The following is a 21441-nucleotide window of genomic DNA, read 5'->3' on the forward strand; positions in this document are numbered from 1 at the left end:
CTTCAGTTGGGGCCGGGAGGTGCCCGCAGGCTGGAAGCGATGGCTGAGGTGATTCGGCCCCGTCCTCCTCCCCAGCCCGGACCCCCCGGCGTGCCCCGGGCCGCCCCTTGGAGCTGGAGCCTGCGGAGTCCGCCGCAGTCTGGACACTGGGCGCTGCATTCCCTGACCCCTCTCCGCCCGTCTCCCGCCGCGGGTCTGGGGCTTTGTAGCCCTCTGGCCTTCGCTCCGGAGGCGCAAGATGTAGCACGATATCAAGCGTACCAGATACTTTTCAAATATTCATCTCACTAATCGCTGCAGCCCCTTGAAGTGGGATTTCGTATCTTCGATTTACAGAGGAGCAAATTGTCGCGGGGAGGTTGAGTGACTGGCCTGAGGGGTGGGAGGCCAGAGCTCCGCTGCAGTAAAGAGGGGCAGGCGAGGGGGCAGCTGTCTTCAACCTAAGGCTCCCCGAGCCCATCCAGCTGTGCCATGTGCCTTCTGCCCTTCCCTTTCCCCCGCGAGTGCTGGCAGGCCCTTTAGGGAGTTCCTTCCACCACCTTCAGGACCGCTACCTGGAAGGGTTAATGAGACAGGATTCAGGCGGGGGCAGGACTGGAGTGAGTGGATGGAACTGTACCAGGTTACAGACCCACAGATAGGATTATCTTCACTTCCCCACCCCCTCATCCAGCCAGTCTCCATCAACTAGCCCAGAGTGGAATTGGATCTGAGCCGGGACCAGGAGAATAGACTACAAAATGTCAAGTGTGGAAGGGTGTGTAGAGACCATCTGGGTTTAGCTCTTTCTTTTTTGTATAAGTAAAAGAGACAGAAGTAACTTGCCCAAGAACGTACATCTGGCGTAGTGGCCAGGAGCACTGAGCTTTGGAATCAGCCAGACCAGGTTTTGAATCTCAATCCTATCGTTTACTCTCTGTGTGACATTTGGCAAATTGCCAAACCTCTAGGAGCTCCAGTTTCTTCATCTTAAAATGAGGTTAATACTGTCTACTTCAGAAGGTTGTGATAAAGTCAAAGTGAGATAATTGAATGTAAAATGTTTAATTCAGTGCAGGCACAGTGCATGTAATGGGTCAGTTCAGGGTAGCTCTTAGTACTGTGTTATCATCAGCAGCAAGGGACAGACGTGGTATTAGAGGCCAGGTCTTTGAGTGTCCCAGTCTATGGTTTAACATTTAAATAGTATTTCACAGTTTCCCGAAGGATTTCATATATGCTTTCCATTTTGATACAGATGAGTAGGAATCCATCCCATTTTTAAAAAGAGAAGTGGAGGAGGTGAAAAGACTGGCCCCAAATCACACCAGCTTTCAGAGGCATAGCTCAGCCCTGCTGCCTTGCTGGATCAGGCAGGGTTCTATCCACATCTTCTTCCTCCCTGCCTCAGTATGAATCTGGCCTTTTAAGGCACCCTATGCCTCCTTCCCCCGTAGAGACATGTTCTTGCTCAAGTGGTTTTTTGGGGGGATGAGGTGGGGGCGAGGGATGAGTCATTCATTAATTCAACAATTATTGAGAACTTTATATATGCCCAGCACTGTTTTAGGTGTTAGGGATACAGTGGTGAACTAGATAAGGTCTTTGACTTGTGGAGTTAACATTCTAGTGGGGGTGGAGAGACAGACGATATGTGAGTAAATAAAACAGTTTCAGGATGATATGTTCTGTGGGGGAATTAATACTCCTGAAGTCGGACACTTTGTCCCTACCTACCAAGTCTTCCTTTAGGAAAAGGCTCTGATAATATTCTACCTTTGCTCGTGAGTTCAGTATCCAGAGACTCAGAGCTTTCCACCTGCACCGCAGTTTACTTCCTGGTTTTCTGCAGCTACACTTTTTATGCTAGGAAATGAACAACTGCAGTGATCCTCTCTATCTGGGCTCATTGCCTGCTAACAGGCTGGCTGGAAAGATTAGCTTTCCTCCACCTTCCACTGCAGCAGGAGAGCTGCTTCTACCTGTCAGTACACCCCCTATCACCACAACACCCAGGTGCCAGATTCAGATGACTATCTACTTTTCCTTCCCTCCCTTTTGCTTTCCTGTGGAAGATAGTACTAGGGGGTGGGGATGGTTTTCTTTCTCCTCTAGGGCTTTTAAAGAATTGCTGTTGGCACAAGTCAATAGAGCCTCCTTGTATGTCACTGTTTATAGGGGCATACTATTGACCTACCTTCTCCCAGTGACTGAACTTCCCTACCTAAAAAGGAAGCCAAAGAATAATTATTTGCTTAATAAAAAGATTCTTACCTACCAAAGGATTCACCTCAGGCCTTTTCCGACTAGATCCCCTGTTTTAATTGGTTCCCAAAGTCCTTAACAAAGTTTGTGGTAAAACAAGGCAAATTCAGGGCATCGTAGTGAGTTTTTCATAAAATATAGTTTAATAGATTAAATTTAAAGGATGTAGGCAACTTAAAACAGAATTTTTCAAACTGTAGGGGATAACCTGTGAGTTGAAACCAACATTTTTTAAAGAAATAGAATAATAGAAAACATTAGTACATCACATATAGTAACAGTAAAGATATTAAACTTTTGTTCCAGTGTGTGTGTGTGTGTGTTGTCATATGATGTAAAATTTATTTATACTTTGATTTACAGTCAGAAATTTGAAAACACTGCTTTTAATGACTCTTTTATTATGATAATATGTCCTTCCCATTTGGGAAGACTGTTCTTTATTTTTTGAAATACATTTTTAAAAAGGTGTTAAGTCTCTACTTATTGGAATCAACATCAGCAATCTTATGTCATTCCCCACCCTCCACCTTTTTTTCTTATCATCTCTGTAATCCAGAAGTTTGGAAATTCTTGCTATAGTGAATTTAAACATGATTTGCCTTGTAGGCAGTGTAAATTGATAAACTGGTTTTGGAAAACAACTTGTCGTGTACAAAGAGCCATACAAATATTTATAAAGTTTGATATATTACTCTCCTTTATAAGAATTTATCCTTAATAAAGATCCTAAATGTGAAAAAAAAATTAAGTTTATCACAGCTTCATACATATAACAAAGAAAAATTAAAAACAAAGGTTCAATAGTAGAGAACTGGTTAGGTAAACCAATAGATATATGTTCCCTTAACTGTTTAAAGTGATAGTCATAATAACGTGAGAAAAATGACTTTACAATATAATATTAAAATTGTAAGTAGAGTAAGTAAAATTCTAAGTAGAGTAACCACCTACATAGCTCTACCAAGTGTTGGGTGATGTGCTAAGTGTTTTTCCTATATTAACTCATTTAGTCCTTACAATGTCACTATGAATTATCCTGATTTTACAGATTAGAAAACTGACCATGTCATTTTCTAATAATTCCCAGACACCAATTCAATTCAATTCAATTCAATTCAATTCAATTCTGACCCTACGTGTAGTTAGTTCAGTCTCCACAAGTTAAGGGCTCAGTCCCACAAGACTGCCCCCACTTCAGACACCTGCCACAAGTGGGGTTCTCAGGCTACCTGCTCTCCCTCCTGGTCAGTGACAAATTCAGGGGTTACCATGACACCCTTTCTAGGTTTGATAATTCACTAGAAAGACTCACAGAACTCAGAATAGCACTATGCTTATGATTACAGTTTTATTATCAAGGATACAACTCAAGAACAGCCAAATGAAGAGGGGCATAGTACAAGGTATGGGGCTGGGGTGGTGTAGAGCCCCCATGCTTTCTCAGGGGCCTCGCCCTCCTAGCACATAGGTGTGCCCAAATCTCATTGTTTCAGGGTTTTTATATGAAGTTTCATTACCTAGGCATGATTGTTTAAACCACTGGCCACATGATTGAGCTCAGTCTCCAGCCTCCTTCCCTATATGGAGGTGGGGCCCGTCCCTCCTTTGAAACTCTCTATGGGCTCACCTTGAGTCACCTCATTAGGGGAACTCAAATACAGTTGACAGGGCTCCTTATGAATAACAGACACTCCTATTACTCAGGAAATTCCAAAGTTTAGTTCTGTGTCAGGAATCCAGGGCAAAGATCAAATATATTTTTTTATACCACACTGAAGCACAGAGAGGTTAAGTAACTTGTTCAAGATCACACAATATTGACAGAATATGCCACAGAGCTGAGATTCAAAATTTAAAAACTCATATATATACCCCCAAATACTAAAGAGGTTAGGGCATTAAAAAAATTTTTTGTAATGAGATTATAAATTTGTACATACATCATAGGAAAATCTAGCCTTTAATACAACTTGAAGTAGAAATGCTGTCTTATTTGACAGTCCTAAAGTTGTGGAACATTAGGGCTGAAGAGCCTATTTTTACAGGTGAGAAACGATGGTCCACAGAAAGGTTTGCCCAAAATCATACAGTGGGATAATGACAGAGATGAAGTTAGAATCCAGTTCACCTCTTTTGTTTTTGTCCATCTCATTTTTCTAGATATCCTAGATATCCTAGACCAGATGCTCTTCTGGTCTGTGTTCATGTAGTTCATGTAGAATTTATATCTGTCCACAATCGTGCCCCTTTACCGGGAGTTTCTGGATTGTACATAGAAATTTTCAGCCCCTCCCTGCACTGAGCCTCAAATTTTTGCTTGTAGGAGGTTACCTCTTCGATGAAAGGTACAGATAAGACTCTCCTAGCTGCTTCCCTGATCTAACCTTGGCCTCCAAGAGAGGAAGATGACATGAAGGTATAATCTCCTTTTGTCAACCCTTTCTCCAAGTTACTGCAAAGATTTCTCCATTACAGAGTTCTGTGGACTGCCCCACCCTGGAGTTTGAGTATGGAGACGCAGATGGGCATGCAGCAGAGTTGTCAGGTATGAGGTAGATGGGTCTGTGGAGAGTGGAAGAGTGACCGGGGGGAGAGGGAAGGGGCTTGTCATCTCCTCTGGCAGCTTGTCTGTTCTCAGCAAGTGGCTATAGAACAAAGGCTGTTCTCCACATTCTCTCTTCTTTCCACCCTCCAGTGGTAAATATATCTTCGTTCACTTCCACACATTTTCTGTGAATTCTCCCTGGCTTTGGTATTCTCCATTCTTTCATTCTATCGCTTTTTTCTGCTCGCCTTTCTTTATTCTCTTCTGGTGCACTCTCAAATCTGTTTTCTCTCCCCACCTTCTCCCATTTCTCCTTTCTTTCTCTTCTCAGACTCACCCATATCTTTGCATACCCCTTCTTTCTGCCATCCTCTCTTCTATCTTACTCCATCTCTCCTTTTCTCTTCTACTCCCATCTTGCGCTCTTCCCCTAACACCTGTTCCTTAAAAAAATCTCAGCAATGTCTGAAGAAAAACTCTATAGACAACTGGCCAGATGAGCAGGGCTGGAAATGTCACCTATATCTGTCATAGTGGAGCACTGCTGGGAGGTTTCTGAGCTGGAGTTAAGATCCCATTCTTTCATGCTGGGCTTCTTCTCTCTTTCTGGGTTTTTAGCTTAGGCTAAATGTGATCTCCACACTAGGGGCCTTCATGTTACACGTGCTGTGATGCCAGTTATTAATAAATGAGCTTTTGGGTGGAGATGGTGTGAAAATTAAATATTCTGTCACATGGAAGCGACACTTTGAGACACGCTTTTTCAAAGAAAAGAGACAAATGTTTTTAAAGAATTTCTTGTGACTAAGCACAGGGAATAAATTTTGTGGTGACAGAAATAGAGCTAGTTTAATAACCAATAAAGGATTAAAATCCAGAACGTGTGTGTGTGTGTGTGTGTGTGTGTGTGTGTGTGTGTGTGTGTGTAGGGAGGAGAGAAAGAGAGAAAGAAGAGAAGAGAGAAGAAGAGGAACAACTCAATACAGAAGTCGTCAAAAGAGAAGTGGTCAAAGAACATGAATAGGAATATGTAGAATAGAAAATTGTATGGTCAATAAATATATAAGGAAGATGTTCAACTCTATTAGTAAATGGGGAAAAGCAAATTAAAATAATGAGATATTATTTCACATTCATTAGATCACAAAACTTAAAAGCTTGGAGTTGGTGAGAATGCAGAGAAATGAGTACTTTTATATACTGCTCGGTATGAGGGAGCAGAGTATAAAATTGGAAAGCAGTTTGGTCATATCTAGCAAAGCTGAAGATGCACACATATTCTGATACAGCAATTCTGGATGTACACTTTAAAAAAACACTTGGGCACAAGAAAACGTACAAGAAAACACATACAAGATGTTTATTGCAGCCATTGTGAAAAATTGAAAACAAACCGTAGAGTACCAATATATAGCCAAAACAATTGATCTATATCAATGTATTTCATAATCAATGATGTTAAAAACAATGTTGAGAGGGAAAGAAGCAGTGACCAAATAATATATATATCCATCAATTGCTTAAACATTGAGTCTAAAAGATGCTTCTAGGAAGTCTAGTTGCACACTTGATTGAGAGCAATGTCAATTAAGTAAATGGATGTGTTTAGCACACTGTTTTTCTTGTAAAAAACTATTGAAAGATATAATAAAAATGTTTCTAAGAAAAAATAATTTATGTAATATGATACTGCTTGGATAAAAACATTTTAAGCAGAACGATGTCATATGTTGTTTACAGGCACATACATATGTAATAAAATAATAAAAATAGGCAGATGACACATACACACCAATTTCATTATAGTGGTTACCTCTAGAGAGGGGATAGGATAGACTGGAGAGGAAGAGGGAATTTTAGATATCAAACAAATATGACAAGTGTTAATATTTGTTTAATCTGAGTAGAAGATACATGGATGTCTTATATGTATTCTCTCTCTCTATATATATATCTGTAGATGAAAGTTCATGATCTAAAATTTAAAAATAAAATAAACAAAAACAAAGTTCAGTACCTAAGAGCCTTGCTCCCTTTTCTGACTGGGTTTGTGCTCTACTCTTCAAAAATATATATCCACACTACCCACCAATAACTGAAGAATTTAAGAGTCAGAGATGGGATTTGCTTCTAGTCACCAGAGGATTCTGGCACTCAGAAATCAAAAGCTCTGGCTCCCAAACAGGGTATTTCTCAACCATTAGACAACTAATGAGAACATAAGTGAATTTCTCTTGCTTTGTGAATTATTTGTGACCTAGTTAAATTTCCAGCAAGGGTCTCAGGGAACAGAGTTTTGGGAAAATCTATTTTATCACCTATTGATTTCTCTACTGCAGTTCTTCATCCTCTATAAGATGAGGGTACAGTGTAATGTTCTGGAGTGTGTTGTGTGTGTGTGTGTGTCAGAAAGGGCATTTTTATTTCTCATAAGCTCTCTGCATTTTGTATTGAGAGATTACTGTCAGCAAAGTTAGATTTTCCTGGGCACAGGCAGCCCTTGGGCACCCATAGCTGCTTCTACATGGTTTGATACTGCCTCTGCCCAGGTGGCTATGGAACCTAAATTTCTATACCCTTCGAGGAAACTCAGCAGGGCGGGAATGAACTGGCTCCAACCCCAGAGAACCATCTAACATATTCTCCAGCCCTCACTCTGGCTTCTTAAATAGCACAAGGATTTTGCCTCCAACTTTCAGGAGTCATGTTGCCCTCCTCTTCCCTAGAGACGGGGTAGTCCCAGTCTGGATTGACAAATAGAAGGGATTGCAGCCCTAAGAAACAGGAGTGATGACATTAAGCCCTCTCTGCTCCAACCCTCCTGCTGGCCCTCACCGAACGTGGAAGCCTGCCTTCTCTGCCATAGCAGCCAGCTGGCAGGAGGAGGACAGGTTTGATGGTTTAATCACCCAGGGACACAAGTGGCTATTTTTAACTGCTCCAAAAGGGAGGAAGCTGGCTCTGGATTGAATTGGACACAGGAATGTGTTGAAACTTTAGCTGTTTCATGCCACCCTCTCTACTCCAGACCCCTCCCATAAGGGTCTGATGAATGTTTGTGACTCTGTTCTATCTTTCCATGCCACAGAATTGTATAGCTACACTGAAAACCTGGAATTCACCAATAACAGGAGGTGCTTTGAAGAAGATTTCAAGACTCAAGGTGATCTCAGATCCTTACTCGTAGAGACCTGCTTTTTCCCTCAATGATTTCCCAGCCTGATCTAGAAAAAGCCTAAAACGAAGTATGATCCTTCTTTATCCTCTCCATAACCATATAACTTTTCTATCCCTTCTTGCATATGGGACACAGAGTTTCCTATATCTCAAGTGAAGAGGCCATGGAGTAGAAGCAAGAAAAGCCTTAAGGGTAGAGGCCTGGGAACATGGGACTGGGCTGCTGCCCTGGTGCCTGGTAGAAACCTGTGCCCAGCCTACTACTTGACTTTAATGTTCAACCCCTGCCTCCAACTCTGCCTTACTCTTAATAACATCTAATAATAGTTTCATGTGCCCACATTGTGATCCTCTCAGACCTCTGTTCCCTTATTTGGTCAGTGGCAGTTCCATTTTCAATGCAACAAATGTGTGGTAAGTAGTTGTTTTTTTCCAGAGATGCAGGAGGCAGGGGTGAAGGTGAATTTGCCATATCTTCAAAGAGATTATAGTGCAGTAGCAAAGGGGAGATGTGTATGTCACAAAAATAGCTAGAGCCAAGGAAAAAATGGTAGATGTCATGGGAGAAGTAAAAAGTATCTTGAGGGACAGAGCTTCTAGCTGAAGCATTAGTGGGAAAGAGGTAATTTTGTATTTGCTCTGTAATGATGAATAGGAATTTCTTATATAGGAAGACAGAACTCCTTGAAGAAAGGCAAAGAGATAGGACAGTATGGGCTGTGTGTAGAGGATGGAGGGGATGTGGAGGAAGATGAGGCCGCAGAGTGGGTTCAGGCCAGGACATTTTGGGTCCTTTACTTTTCCCATCCCTTATTTTTTTCTCAGCTAAATAAGGAAAGCTTTTGAAGACAAGGATTTGTAGGGGGCTGAGATCAGAGGTAGCTATACTCTCAAGGGGTTTTTCCAGGAAGGGGAGGCAGCAGCTGACACTGGATCTGTACGGCCTTCTAACCCCAGTGCAGGGCAAAGAGTGGCTGGAGTTGGAAGAAGATGCCCAGAAGGCCTATGTGATGGGACTCCTGGACCGGCTGGAGGTGGTCAGTAGGGATCAGCGACTGAAGGTGGCCCGAGCTGTTCTCTACCTGGCCCAAGGTGAGTGACCTCCTTTGTCAACTTGAGAGGCGTGGAGACTAGGGAGAGAAATGGTGTTATAAGGATTAGGATGAGGCAAGTCATGCTGGGAAAGCAAGGTCCCTGCCTTTCAAGGACAGATCTTATCAGGATCTATGCTAGGAGTAACCTGGTTCTTATGAAGAAGAAGAGAGGATGGTGGTAGGTACTGTTCTGGATCCTTTGGAATCGGCCTTTATCTTGCCAGGCATGCCAGGATGAGTTCTTTTGTCCTTAACCTGGGCTGTAATCGTATTTGGAGACTAGCAAGAGTGTCAGTGTGGCCAGTGCTGACGTTGTACCACCAGCTGAGCATGGAGGCTTCTTTCATCAGCCGTGTCCTGGCTCCAACAGTGAGGGGAGGGAAGGGCATACCACAGGTGCCCACATGGGTCCTCTGCATTATTTCTTGTTGGAAGGTTCAAGCCAACATAGCAGCAGGAGTGGATCCTGTAAGTAATTTGGGGATAACCAGAACCCAATGAGAAGAAACCTATTAACCAGATGTTGGAGAGAGAAATGATATAACCTAGTTGGAGTAGTGAAAATAAGCCCTGAGATCATAAATAGGATTGTTGGCAGAACCAACTAGTTGGGAGCTAAAGAGTGTAAAAATCATAAATGGAGAGGAAAGAGCAGACGGTGGGTGAATGAAGACTAAAGCGAGCAGGGCAGTGCCCAGCCACATCTCTCAGGTCTGGTGCTATGGCCAACTTCCAGCTTCCAGTACCTTCATCATTTTGCCTAAGGGCTTTCTCTGCAGCATCCAGGAGTGGCAGAGAATTAACATGCTCCCTTAGTCCAGCAACACTCATTGACAGGAGTTAGTGGATGAATAGCGCAACTACCTCACCCCTCTTGATTGACAGGAGTTAGTGGATGAATAGCGCAACTACCTCACCCTTCTTGGCTAGACTGATTCTGAATTGTGCTTTATACTGTTTCCCAGAGCTATCCCCAACCTGGGGTTGAGCTCTTGACTGCCTTCTCCTCCTTATTTAACTTCCCCACTTCTCTACTGATGGTTCCTGGAATCAACTCCCAAATAAACTATTTGCACTTGAATTCTCATCTCTGGATCTGCTTCTCAGGGAACTCAAGTAAGACAGGTCATTGATGAGCACATTGGACCTAACCCTGGAGTCTGCCTCTCCTCTCCCCAGCCTCATTCTGGGAAGTTCTGGGCGGCCTTGCCTTACCTTTGTCAGCCTAATTGTTGGGCAGGGTGTTGGAAGAGAGTCATAAGATCACGGGGCAGGGTGGAAAGAACTGGGATGTCCCCTCTCCCTCAACCCCTATGGCACTATCTGGTCCTTTAGGCACTTTTGGGGAATGTGATTCAGAGGTCGATGTGCTACACTGGTCCAGGTACAACTGCTTCCTGCTCTATCAGATGGGGACCTTCTCAGCCTTCCTGGAGCTACTACACATGGAAATCGAGTGAGAAGCCTTAGGGGAGGGTTGGCCTAGACACTCCCTTTCTTGGAAGGGTGCCTCATGTCCTATGCTGGTTCCCTTACTATTGAGACCTCCTTGGGGAGCTGGGTTCTATTCGCACCTCAGTCCAAAGCTCACTGAGAGTTCCCCTACATTCATCCATGCTCTCTGATATTCTTTCCTCTTCCCTGAGGTTAGCCTCATCAGCTGCTCTGCCCCACATATGGCTTCAATCTTGGGCTTCAGGGGCATATCTTGGGTGGGTTGCCTTTCTATCCAAACACTTTCTCAGCTCAGCCTCACTTTGGAATCCATGGAGAAAACTGTTCTAGCTGAGAACATGACCCAAGAGGCACAGGACCAATTCCTGTAGTTGTGCCCAATTCTTTCCCTCATGAGTTCTAGCTCTAGAGGTGGCCTTATTTGCTGCTACCTCTGTAGTGACCCCTAGTTTTGTCTCATCAAGTGTTGCTTAGCATCTATGTTGTGTCCAGCACAGTACTAGGCACAGAGGGGATTATAAGAGGAGTGAACATCACAGACCCTGCCCTTGCCCATCTTTACCACAGATAAGGGCTTACTGAGGTGACAGAGGAATTCCGTGGGCTCCTATACCTTAGGCCAATTTCTTTATAGCTACATAGCCAAGGAATGGCAGGTACTCATGTCTGTGTGTGTGTTATCAGTGGGAACACAGAATAAAGAGGCCTTATAGGTTCTCGTTCTCTCCCTCCTTCCTCTGGCAGCAACAGCCAGGCCTGTAGCAGTGCTCTTCGGAAACCAGCTATCTCCATTGCTGATAGCACAGAGCTCCGGTGAGTGGGGCTGGCCATGGGATTAGAACAGGGGATGGTTAACACTGGGTGACCCTTTGCCCAAATCCCAGACATACCCAGGCCACTAGTAGTTGCTAATTCCCCCAGGTTGGGCCCCACAGAGACCAACCCTGAGGTCTCTGACTGTAGGCTGGGAGCTGCCTTGGGTACCTCTTGTGACCCTTCTGTAACCTCAGGGTGCTGCTGAGTGTCATGTACCTAATGGTGGAAAATATCCGCCTGGAGCGAGAGACAGACTCCTGCGGGTGGAGGACAGCCCGGGAGACCTTCCGCACTGAACTGAGTAAGAAACACACTTGAGGAATGGTGGGGAAGCCATCTTGATGGTGGAGGGGAAACATAGCTTCTAAGAGGGACAGACAGCCTTTCTTTTTTCTCTTTTTTTTTTAGAATTAACATCCTTCCTTTTAGGGCAGAGATATTGCACAGCAGGCATGAGAGCCTGTCTTGATTGTCCCTGTGTCTGTGAGCTAGGACCCATCAAATGTCTTCTCTATGCCTTAGTTGCCTAGGTTTTAGATGGGGATAGGCACCCCTCTCCCATTCTTTCGCAAATCACACGTGAAAAAACGAGTCGAATCACCTTGAAAACTGAACTCTGTTCAAATGGAAGTTAGTATTGTCACCAGACAGGAATAAGATATGAAAGCCTATGGGGATTTAAAAAATATATTATTCATTGATGTGGGAAAGTGAGTTATGATCCACGAAATGCATTGGATTCTTCAGCCAGAAAGCAATATCTTTATTACTGTTACTTCTAATTCGGCATTCACCCCAGGCTCTCAGAGATAAACCATTTTACCTCCATAGCCTCCCTTACTACCCTTGATGGGCTTTGCTCTCTAAGCCTCCTTCTCAGGACCAAGTACTCAAATCCTTCAGGGGTGGTGAGTGCCTTCCTCAGTGTGTCAGGGTTACAGGGGCAGAGTTTCAATTACCTCATCCTCACTTCTCACTTGCCTCTCTCCACATCCCTCAGGCTTCTCCATGCATAATGAGGAGCCTTTTGCCCTTCTGCTTTTCTCCATGGTTACCAAGTTCTGCAGCGGCCTGGCTCCCCACTTCCCCATAAAGAAGGTCCTGCTTTTGCTATGGAAGGTGGTCATGGTGAGTGGCTCATTCTCCCCACTCCTGTCTTATCAGATCAGCAGTGCTCTCTGCCACCTCAGTTTCTTCTAGTCCAGTTCCAGGAGGCAGGAGTTAGGCAGAAGAATAGGGCAGCTCTTAGCCAATGGAGGGACAACAAAGCTGTCCTAGAGAAATCAGATGTTCTGTGTCAGAGCAGGCAATCTGTTTCTGTTGGACTGACAAGAGATGCTACTCTATGAGTTGGAGATGAGGATTCGCTTTCAAATAATGAAATCTTTATTATTCAGCCTGCTCCTTCATCTGTGGCTCCCACCCCACAGGCCTGGCTGAACAACATACCCTCCAGCACAGGCCTTAAGGGGCACTGCCTCTTGACTGCAGCATCTGGATGTGGTCCTTAAAAGGGAGATACATTTTCCTGTTTTTTCAGTGGTGGCCCCTACAAGTCCTTTTCCTAATTTCTGGTGATATTCCCAGTCCTGGGTCGTTAAATAGTGCTTTATCCTGACCCCGGAGCTCCTCAGACTAGGATAGTAACCACGTTTGCCCCTTCCTGTTTTATTACTTCCTAATTAAGGAGGGAGTCTGAGGGGAACTGGAGGTTGTGACTGTTTCTCTCCATCCATGCTTCCCTGCTCTCTCTAACTTCCCTCCCTTCCTCTGTCATCTCTGCCCCTGTCCTGTTTACCCCTTAGTTTACCCTCGGTGGCTTTGAGCATCTGCAGGCTCTCAAAGTGCAGAAGCGGGCAGAACTGGGCCTGCCTCCTCTGGCTGAAGACAGCATCCAGGTGGTGAAGAGCATGCGCGCCGCCTCCCCGCCCTCTTACACTCTGGACCTGGGAGAATCTCAGTTGGCACCACCACCCTCCAAGCTGCGAGGCCGCCGTGGTTCTCGAAGGGTATAGACTAAAGCACACAGTGGTGTTGTGGCACTGTCTGGCCAAAATTCAAGATTCTAAGCTCCTCTGGATATGGTAGGAAAGGGCAAAAATGACCCAGCTAATCCTGCTTCTGGTTGGCCCTGTGACCAGCCTGAAACTTTACTGTCAATACTTTGGCCTCTATCCTCTAGCCCTGACAGACTCCTGAGCTGTCACGATGTAACACTGTGGTATCATATTATAGATCCCTGTCTTGCTACAGAGTCATTGGCCTGGACCTTAATGCCTGGAGTTCCTTACTATCCTGAATAAGAATTATGTTAGGGTATAATCCTGAGGATTGGGATCCAGGGCATGTGAACGGGCTCTCAGAAAATCCATGTGCCTGGGATGAGGCACTTTTCCATTTTCTCAGCAGCAAGGGCCATGCTCTTGTCTGGCCCTGGAACCAGAGACTTATATTCGGGAGACGACAGGTTAGGGTTCTAGGTAGAGTGTGCATCTCTGGAAAGGTCAAAATGATAAATTGCCCTGGGACCTGACCATGCTTCCATGAACTCACGCCTCATCTACCTGAGTTCAGCTACTGGTGTCAGGACCAGTTCAGTTATCTAGTCTACATTATCTGCAGTGTGATTTTTTTTAACCTTTATTTTTTGTTTTATAAAGTAATGCTTACTCATTGTAGAAAATTTGGAACAAATATAAAATGCGGAGGGAGAAAAAAAATCACCCACAATCTTAACAACCAGAGGCAGTGACTGTTAACTTTTTGGCCTATTTCTGTCCAATCTTTTTCTTTCTGTGACAAGATTTAAAATTCCAAACTCACTTCCCTCTGCCTAGCAGAAAGCTTCTGTCTTCCTCTTCCTCAGCCAGCCAGCTGGTGTATGCTCACAAAGGCAAACTAATTGAATGTTCACCTAAGTGGAGCATAATTAGGAAGAAAAATGCTGGCCAAAAAAAAAAAAAGGCATCGGTGCATTCTGAAAGCTAAGTAACTATGACTGTGGGATTATTTATGCTCTCTGTTCCCTGGCCGTTGGCATGATTCTGGGATTGGGCCTGGTGAGGACAGTAGAGTTGAGGAGAGATGGGGATATTCTCACAAGAGCTGGGTTCTTACTCCATGTTCCCTGAAGTCCAGCAGCCCATGGGAAGAGGATGGCCTCAGACAAGGATGCCCAGGGTGTGATCTTTTCATACCTTCCTCCCCTTCCCTACCCCTCCAGCAACTCCTGACTAAGCAGGACAGCCTGGACATCTACAATGAAAGAGATCTCTTTAAGACTGAGGAACCAACCACAGAGGAGGAAGAGGAGTCTGCTGGTGATGGAGAACGAAACTTGGATGGAGAGTTAGACCTGCTAGAGCAGGACCCTCTGGTGCCACCTCCACCCTCGCAGGCACCTCTCTCTGCTGAGCGAGTGGCTTTTCCTAAAGGTCTTCCCTGGGCACCAAAGGTCAGGTAGGCTTGATAGAACCAAGGACCCCAAGCTTTGTGGTTTCAATCACTAAAGACCCAGGGTGGAGTGGTCTATGTATTCAAGGCTCAAAGAGCTGGGCCGGGAGTCAGGACTCTAGGTTTGAAGTTCCCTCTATTAGCTGCTCTCTTCCCCCCCTGCCCTAGCGCTCCAGTTGGAGGGGTAGGAGCCCAAAGGTTCGCTCTCTCAAGGTTTGCTTTTCTTTCCTCCTCTTGGGTTCATCTCCACCGTCCTCTCAGACAGAAGGACATTGAGCACTTTTTGGAGCTAAGCAGGAACAAGTTCATCGGATTCACTCTGGGGCAGTAAGTGACTGGATGGTCAGAATGGCTATAGGATGGTTCTTAGGGGGCCAGAGGAGCGGGTGGCTTGGAATGAGAGATTTTGCCCAGTAGTCATGATGCAACCTATGAGCAACTCCCAGTGACTACTTTGGGCTCTTTCCATGAAATTTTTTCCTTCCAGTTTCCTAGAACTTTTTTGCTTTTAGCCAGTGCGGCGCCCTAAGCAATAAGTCATTTCCCTCTTGGGCTTCAGTTTCCTCATAGGAGTGTTGGATCACATGGTCCCTAGGGACCCTTCCTGCTCTAATGGGTCAGAATTCTGTGAAGAAGAGATATGGTCAGAACAGACCCAGTCTTCCCCCACCTCCCCACCTTCATGAATCCTCCCACTGGCCTCTACAAAATCTGAGAAAGCATTGTTACTGGTGTTTCACTGTCAAAAGCGTCATTGGGCTACATGCTCTTTTAAGTAGGAACCTACTATTCCCAGACAAAATGAGTCCTCAAAAGGCAATATAAAAATCCTAATTTTTAGGAACACTTCTGTGTACCATTATTTGTGTGTCCTGCTAGCAATGATGAGAGATCTGGAAACTTGTAAAGTAAGATCCAGGATATCAGATGCTGAAGGTGGCATGGTCCATGTGACTTTAAGGAGTATCGGTAGTTCTCTATACTTTCGAAGCTTATGATCTGATGTGTCTTGCATTTCACAGGGACACAGATACCTTGGTTGGATTACCCAGGCCCATCCATGAAAGTGTGAAGACTCTAAAGCAGGTGAGCAGAGTGGGCTCTTCAGGCATAGGGAGCTATCAAGGCAAGTTGGATCACCAGGGTCTCAGTACTGTGTGAGGCTCTTCGACCAGATACATTGTTCTACATTTCCCCAAAGACATTTTGGCCAAAGAGGCAAAAAATCTGTTCTCTCTTTACTTAACCGGTTTCCTACATTCGTATAGATGAAAAAGTTCTCCTTTCTTCCTCTCATTCCTTTTCCCTCCTCCTACCCTCCTCTCTCTCTTCCCACTCCTCACTTCCTTACCTCTCATTTCTTTCTCCCTATAGGACCACTAACTTCCAAAGGCCCAGGATTGAGTAGCAGGCTGCTCTACATCTCATGTGTGTTTGAGCACAAGGACTAAGCCTAGTCATCTCTGCACAGACCTTGAATCCTCCCCTACCCCATCATCATCACTCCATACACACATGTCCATGCAGCAGAACTCCCAGGGCAGTGGTCCGGGGGCAATGACCTGTTCTTGGCTTCCCCTTGCCCTTTGGTTGAAGGTAAATGCTTAGGTATTTGTGACTCTTCAGCAAATTGGAAATGTGGAATAAACAGAAACACTGTGTATGAAGCACTTTGCTCAGAGTTAATGATGCAAAGCTGAATAAGACTCCTGCCTTCAAAGAGTTCATGACCTATTTGGACCCATAAACAGGATATTTCCTTGTCATTGAGGAAGTCAAGCAAGAGGCTGGTGCACATGAGATTGAGGCCCTCAGCCCCTTGTTGATGTCTTATCTTCCCCAGCACAAGTACATCTCCATCGCCGATGTTCAAATCAAGAATGAAGAGGAGCTGGAGAAGTGTCCCATGTCTTTGGTGAGTCAAGAGACTCCTCCACAGAAAGAGGGCAGGAGGAGATCTGTCTGCAGAGCAAGTGTGTAAGCCCTTACTGTGTGTCAGGCAAGACAAAGTCCCTACTTTCATGGTATATTAAAGTTGGAGAAAAAATATAAATGAATAAGGAAACAGGAAGACTATCAGAGTGGGAGATATAATGAAGAAAATATAAATAGAATGACATGTTAAAGACATGTAGTAGACTACTTTAGATTGATTAGTCAGGATAGGTAGATCTCTGAGAAGTTGACAGTTAAGCCAAAATATGAAGTACAAGAAGGAGTGGCCATAGGAACAACAGGAAAGAGCATTCCAAGCAGAGAGAACAGCCTAAGCAAAATGAGAGCAGGCTCAGAGTGTTAGAGGTAGTGAATGAAGGCTGTTCATGTGGCATGGCCCACTGGAGCACAGGGTCAAGGGGTGGGCTTATAGGAGATGGAGTCAGAGAAGAGGTCTGGGCTGACTTCATGTAGGACCTTTAAGCAAAAATAGGGAGCATGAAGTTGATTCACAGTACAAAGGAAAGCCTTTGGAGATTTTAAACAAGACAGTGACATGATCTGATGTATCTTTTTAAAAACCATTGACTGCTGTGTAAAGACTGGACTAGAAAAGGGTGGAAGCAGGGAGATCAGTTAGGAAGCTCTTAAAATTGTCAAGGTGAGAGATGATGGTGACCTGGCCTGGGATAGTAACTGTGGACTTAGGGAAATGGATGAATTTGAGTTATATTTTGGAGGTATAGCTGACAAGAGTTCCAGTTCAATTGTATGTGATAGATAGGCAAAAAGAGGAATCAAGAATAAGTACCATTTGCTAAGCTGGGTGTTCTTTTTTATCAAGAGTTCTATTTTGGTCGTACTAAGTTTTAAATATCCGTCAGACACCCATGCAGAGCAGCGAAGCAGTTAGATATATGGGTCTAGAGTTTTAGAGAAAGGACTGGCCTAGAGAAATTAATTTGAGATCCGTTGACTTCTGGACAGTGTTAAAAGCCATAGAACTGGCCGAGATAACCCAGGGAAGGAGTAGAGATAGAATAGAGGGTGGAACCCAGGACAAAGCCCTGGGGCACACCAATGCATTGAGGATGGAATGAGTCTAGAAAGGAGCCAGCAAAGAAGAGTAAGAAAATCACTCCGGGAGGTGGGAGGAATCCAGGATATTATGATACTCTGAAAGCTAAGAAAAGAAAGACTTTCAAGAAGAAGGGAGTGATCAGCTGTGTCTAATACTGCTGTAAGTGGGGCATGATAAGGACGAGGTGCCCATTGGATTCGGCAACATGAAGAAAACTGGTGATCTTGAAAAGAACAACCTCAAGGAAGTGGTAGGGCTAGAAGCCTACTTGGTGTGTTGAAAAGGAATGTAAAGAAAGGAAGTAGACAGTCAACTAGACAAAACAGAAGTTTTGTTGTGAAGAGAATAAAAATGGGAGGGTAGCTGAAGGAGCATATGGGGCAGGAGAAAATGTTTTATAGTGAGGAGATACAGAGTATGTTTGTGTCCTAAAAGAGATGGTCCAAGAGAGAGGGGATAACTACAAAACTATCGCATTTGACAGAGCAGTAGGGTGTGAGATCCTGAGCACAAGTGGAGGGTTGGCCTTTGATAGGTGGTTCATCATTTATGTCAGGAAGGAAGGTAGAGACTGTTCTGGTAGCTTTGGCATGGAGAAGAGGATTGTTTCTGTTTGTTTCTGATGGTTTCTGTTTTCTCCATAAAGGATGAGGCAGGCTTAGCAAATGTTAAGAGGCTGTGGGGCGAGGTGATAGATGTGAGGAGAGGGGAAAAGGTATGAAATAAGCCTTGTGGAGAGCAGGAGGGCAAGCAGGCAGGATTGCCAGGCTTTATTGAATGTGTAGTTAAGACCTGTGCTTATTTAAGCAGCAGCTGAGTTGCGTGGGATAGAAGGGGCCTGCTTACTTCTCCCTGCCTCAAAGTCTCTTGGCAGCGACCCATGCCCTGTAATAGAGGGACCTTGGGTGAGGAACAACTGCGCTGGCCAAAGATGACAGTGGCCTGAGTTGCCTCTTGAGCACCAGAGGTTCCCAGTCTTCCTACTCTGATAAAAGGCTTAGAAGAGGGGGTCATCAAAAGGACAAAGAGAGTTGCGCATGAAGGGCTGGTCAGAAAGGAGAAAGGGACGTTGTAGGGGCCAATAGAGAAGTAAAGAAAATAGTTTCCACCTCAGAGCTTCCCAGTTAATATATCTTCCTGCCTCTCCAGGCCATAGGCTACCCAGCTCCCATATTAACCCTCTCATCGAGTCACGTACTTCTCCTTTCTGGCTTCAGAGCATTCCAGATCTCTCAGACGGACACCATGGGCAGTGCCTCTGTGTGGGGTGTCTGTTCCAGTGTCCCAGGCATTCCTGCAGCCTGAGTTAAGCCCACGTGTGTCCAGCAAAAGTGGGCTGAGCCACCTCCTAGGTGGGAGTTCTGACTCCTGATCCAGCAAGTGACATGGAAAGAATAATTCTGGATTGACTCCAAATAATGTGACAACCAGAATTATAGATTGTTAGGGCTGGAAGAGCCCTCAGAGGTCCTCCAGACCAGCCTGCTGATCCTATAAAAAAGGAAACTAGGACACAGAGAGGGAAGGTAACTTGCCCCAGGTCATACAATGAGTCATTAACACAGCTAGGACAGGAACCTAGATCTGACTCCCAGCTCGGTGTTCTTTTCATGCCACCTTTCACGACCAAGAAAATGTACCCTTTGGTCAACTGGAAAATGTCCTGGGCAAACTGTGTGTTTCTTGCCACAGGGGGAAGAGGTGGTACCAGAGACGCCATGTGAAATCCTCTACCAGGGCATGCTGTATAGCCTCCCCCAGTACATGGTAAGGAGACAGCAGGCCCCGAGCTGCCCTTCTGTGCTGTGAGGGACAGATAGCTGAGAGCCATTTCAAGCTGAGCTGTCCATCATTTGAGCTTGTTTCCTGAATCTTTGCCCCTCCAGCAAGGCATTCTCTAACAGAATTCTGAGCTTTCCTCGGGGCTCCTGTGAGAGGAAGGAGGACTTGGTGTTTCTCCCAAGTCCTTCGGGAGGGGTGGAGATTAAGGTGGGGTCTGCACAAGATGCATTGGGGGCCCTAGTCCCTCTGAGGTTTGCCATAGTCTGTCATGTCCTAGAGAGTTTTAATCTGAGAATGGTGAGGATGCTGATGGTCAGGGTTAGAAGAAGGGAAAAAGCGGGAGAAGCGAGGTCTTGCCTGTCCTTCCCACCTTACTTCCAGGCATTGCCCCTCTCGTTCTGCTTCTCCTTTTCCTCTTTGGAAAGAGCAGTCTTGAAGCCAAGCAGCCAATAAACTCCCCTCGGCTCCTTAGCCGCACAGGCAGGCCTCTCAGGACTGGGTGCCTGTTTGCGTTTCCAGAGGCTGGGGAGATCCGGTCATTGAGGGAAGAACTTAAAGGAAGGCTTTAAAACACCTCTTATAGGGCTGCTGAGGTGTCGAAGAATAGCCTCGTTGAATGGGATGGACAGGAATGGATTTCCTCATTTTCTACTTTCCAGATTGCTCTGCTTAAGATTCTGCTGGCTGCAGCCCCCACCTCCAAGGCTAAGACAGACTCTATCAATATCCTGGCAGATGTCCTGCCTGAGGAGATGCCGTGAGTGCTTCAACTGGGGCAGCTGCTGAATACTAGCCATCTCTTCTGCAGAGTCTCTCCGGTCCCCACCCCACCTTGTTAACACTTATAGGGATTGTCTCAAAAGAGACCCCCCTCACCCCGCAGTAGCCCTTTTCCACTACCTTGCTCTCTGCTGTGCTCTTTTTAGCTCAGCATTGAGGGTCTGGAGGGCAACTTCAGTGCCAGTGACTCGTTGCATGGGCATGTGGGTGGACATTTTCAAGTTCTGAGCTTCCCAGAGGAGAGAGAGAAACAAAAAGACTAGAGGAGCTTTTCTCCAGACAGGTGCATAAGTGGGAACTCTGAAGGTTTCCCTAGCACAGAAGTTCAGGTTTCCCAAGTTCTGGCTCTCTTGTGTATATTGTATCTGTACCAAATACCTGGGTCTACGTAGACCTCTCTCCAGCTGCCCACTGCACTGACTCCTCCTGTCCCCCTTATAGCGTCACTGTTCTCCAGAGCATGAAGCTGGGCATCGATGTGAACAGGCACAAGGAGATCATTGTAAAAAGTATCTCTGCCCTGCTCCTGCTGCTCCTCAAACACTTCAAACTGAACCACATCTACCAGGTGAGCAGCTAGGAGAGCTGCGCCACAGGTCTCAGGTGCTCTCCAGGCCCTGTCTCCTAGAGAAGGGATGCAGGGGCCCTTGTTGTGCAGCTGAGCATCTTTCTGCCTTTTCTTTGTCTCACTCGGGGAATCCAGATGCCTGCACAAGCTCGGGATAGGAGTGTGGAGTGGGATGTGGGGAACTGTCCTAGAAGGTGCAGATGTCTGTGTCCTTTGAACATCATGTGAGGGTCATGGGTTGGAATCTCTATCTTCTTGGGAATATGCCCAGCCAGCTTTGAAGCAAAAGAAGACAGAATTCCAGCATTTTACAAAAAAGAATGAGGTGGCGGAGAGGCAGGTATATTGAGCATAGTTTTTGATCTGGGAAGCCCTTTTCTAACATTTGAGATATAATTCTGAATAAAACACAGTTCTGGCCCTTAAGGGCTTACAAAGGATACAGATACATAAATAGTCAATTACAGAGTGGAAAGTACTGTGATACAGGTATGCATTGGCTGCTGCT

The 21441-nt window shown here is 45.3% G+C and overlaps 1 protein-coding gene across 4 annotated transcripts in view; it reads left to right on the forward strand.

Moving 5' to 3' along the window:
- STRIP2 (striatin interacting protein 2) overlaps positions 1–21441 on the forward strand; it is a 45392-nt gene that overhangs the window by 1588 nt on the left and 22363 nt on the right. For 3 of the 4 annotated variants that reach the window (XM_023528927.1, XM_011357210.2, XM_011357209.2), the window contains exons 2-16: positions 4723–4792; positions 7881–7955; positions 8927–9061; positions 10399–10519; positions 11263–11331; positions 11529–11635; positions 12335–12462; positions 13140–13343; positions 14558–14793; positions 15049–15114; positions 15810–15873; positions 16631–16702; positions 19496–19570; positions 20245–20342; positions 20807–20933. In XM_023528927.1, coding sequence (XP_023384695.1) covers positions 4723–4792; positions 7881–7955; positions 8927–9061; positions 10399–10519; positions 11263–11331; positions 11529–11635; positions 12335–12462; positions 13140–13343; positions 14558–14793; positions 15049–15114; positions 15810–15873; positions 16631–16702; positions 19496–19570; positions 20245–20342; positions 20807–20933 — 1647 coding nt within the window. The remainder of the gene's footprint in view (positions 1–4722; positions 4793–7880; positions 7956–8926; positions 9062–10398; positions 10520–11262; positions 11332–11528; positions 11636–12334; positions 12463–13139; positions 13344–14557; positions 14794–15048; positions 15115–15809; positions 15874–16630; positions 16703–19495; positions 19571–20244; positions 20343–20806; positions 20934–21441) is intronic. The other variant, XM_023528928.1, reaches the window with a different exon arrangement.

Source organism: Pteropus vampyrus, unplaced genomic scaffold, assembly GCF_000151845.1.
Source record: "Pteropus vampyrus isolate Shadow unplaced genomic scaffold, Pvam_2.0 Scaffold33, whole genome shotgun sequence".
Classification (NCBI taxonomy): domain Eukaryota; kingdom Metazoa; phylum Chordata; class Mammalia; order Chiroptera; family Pteropodidae; genus Pteropus; species Pteropus vampyrus.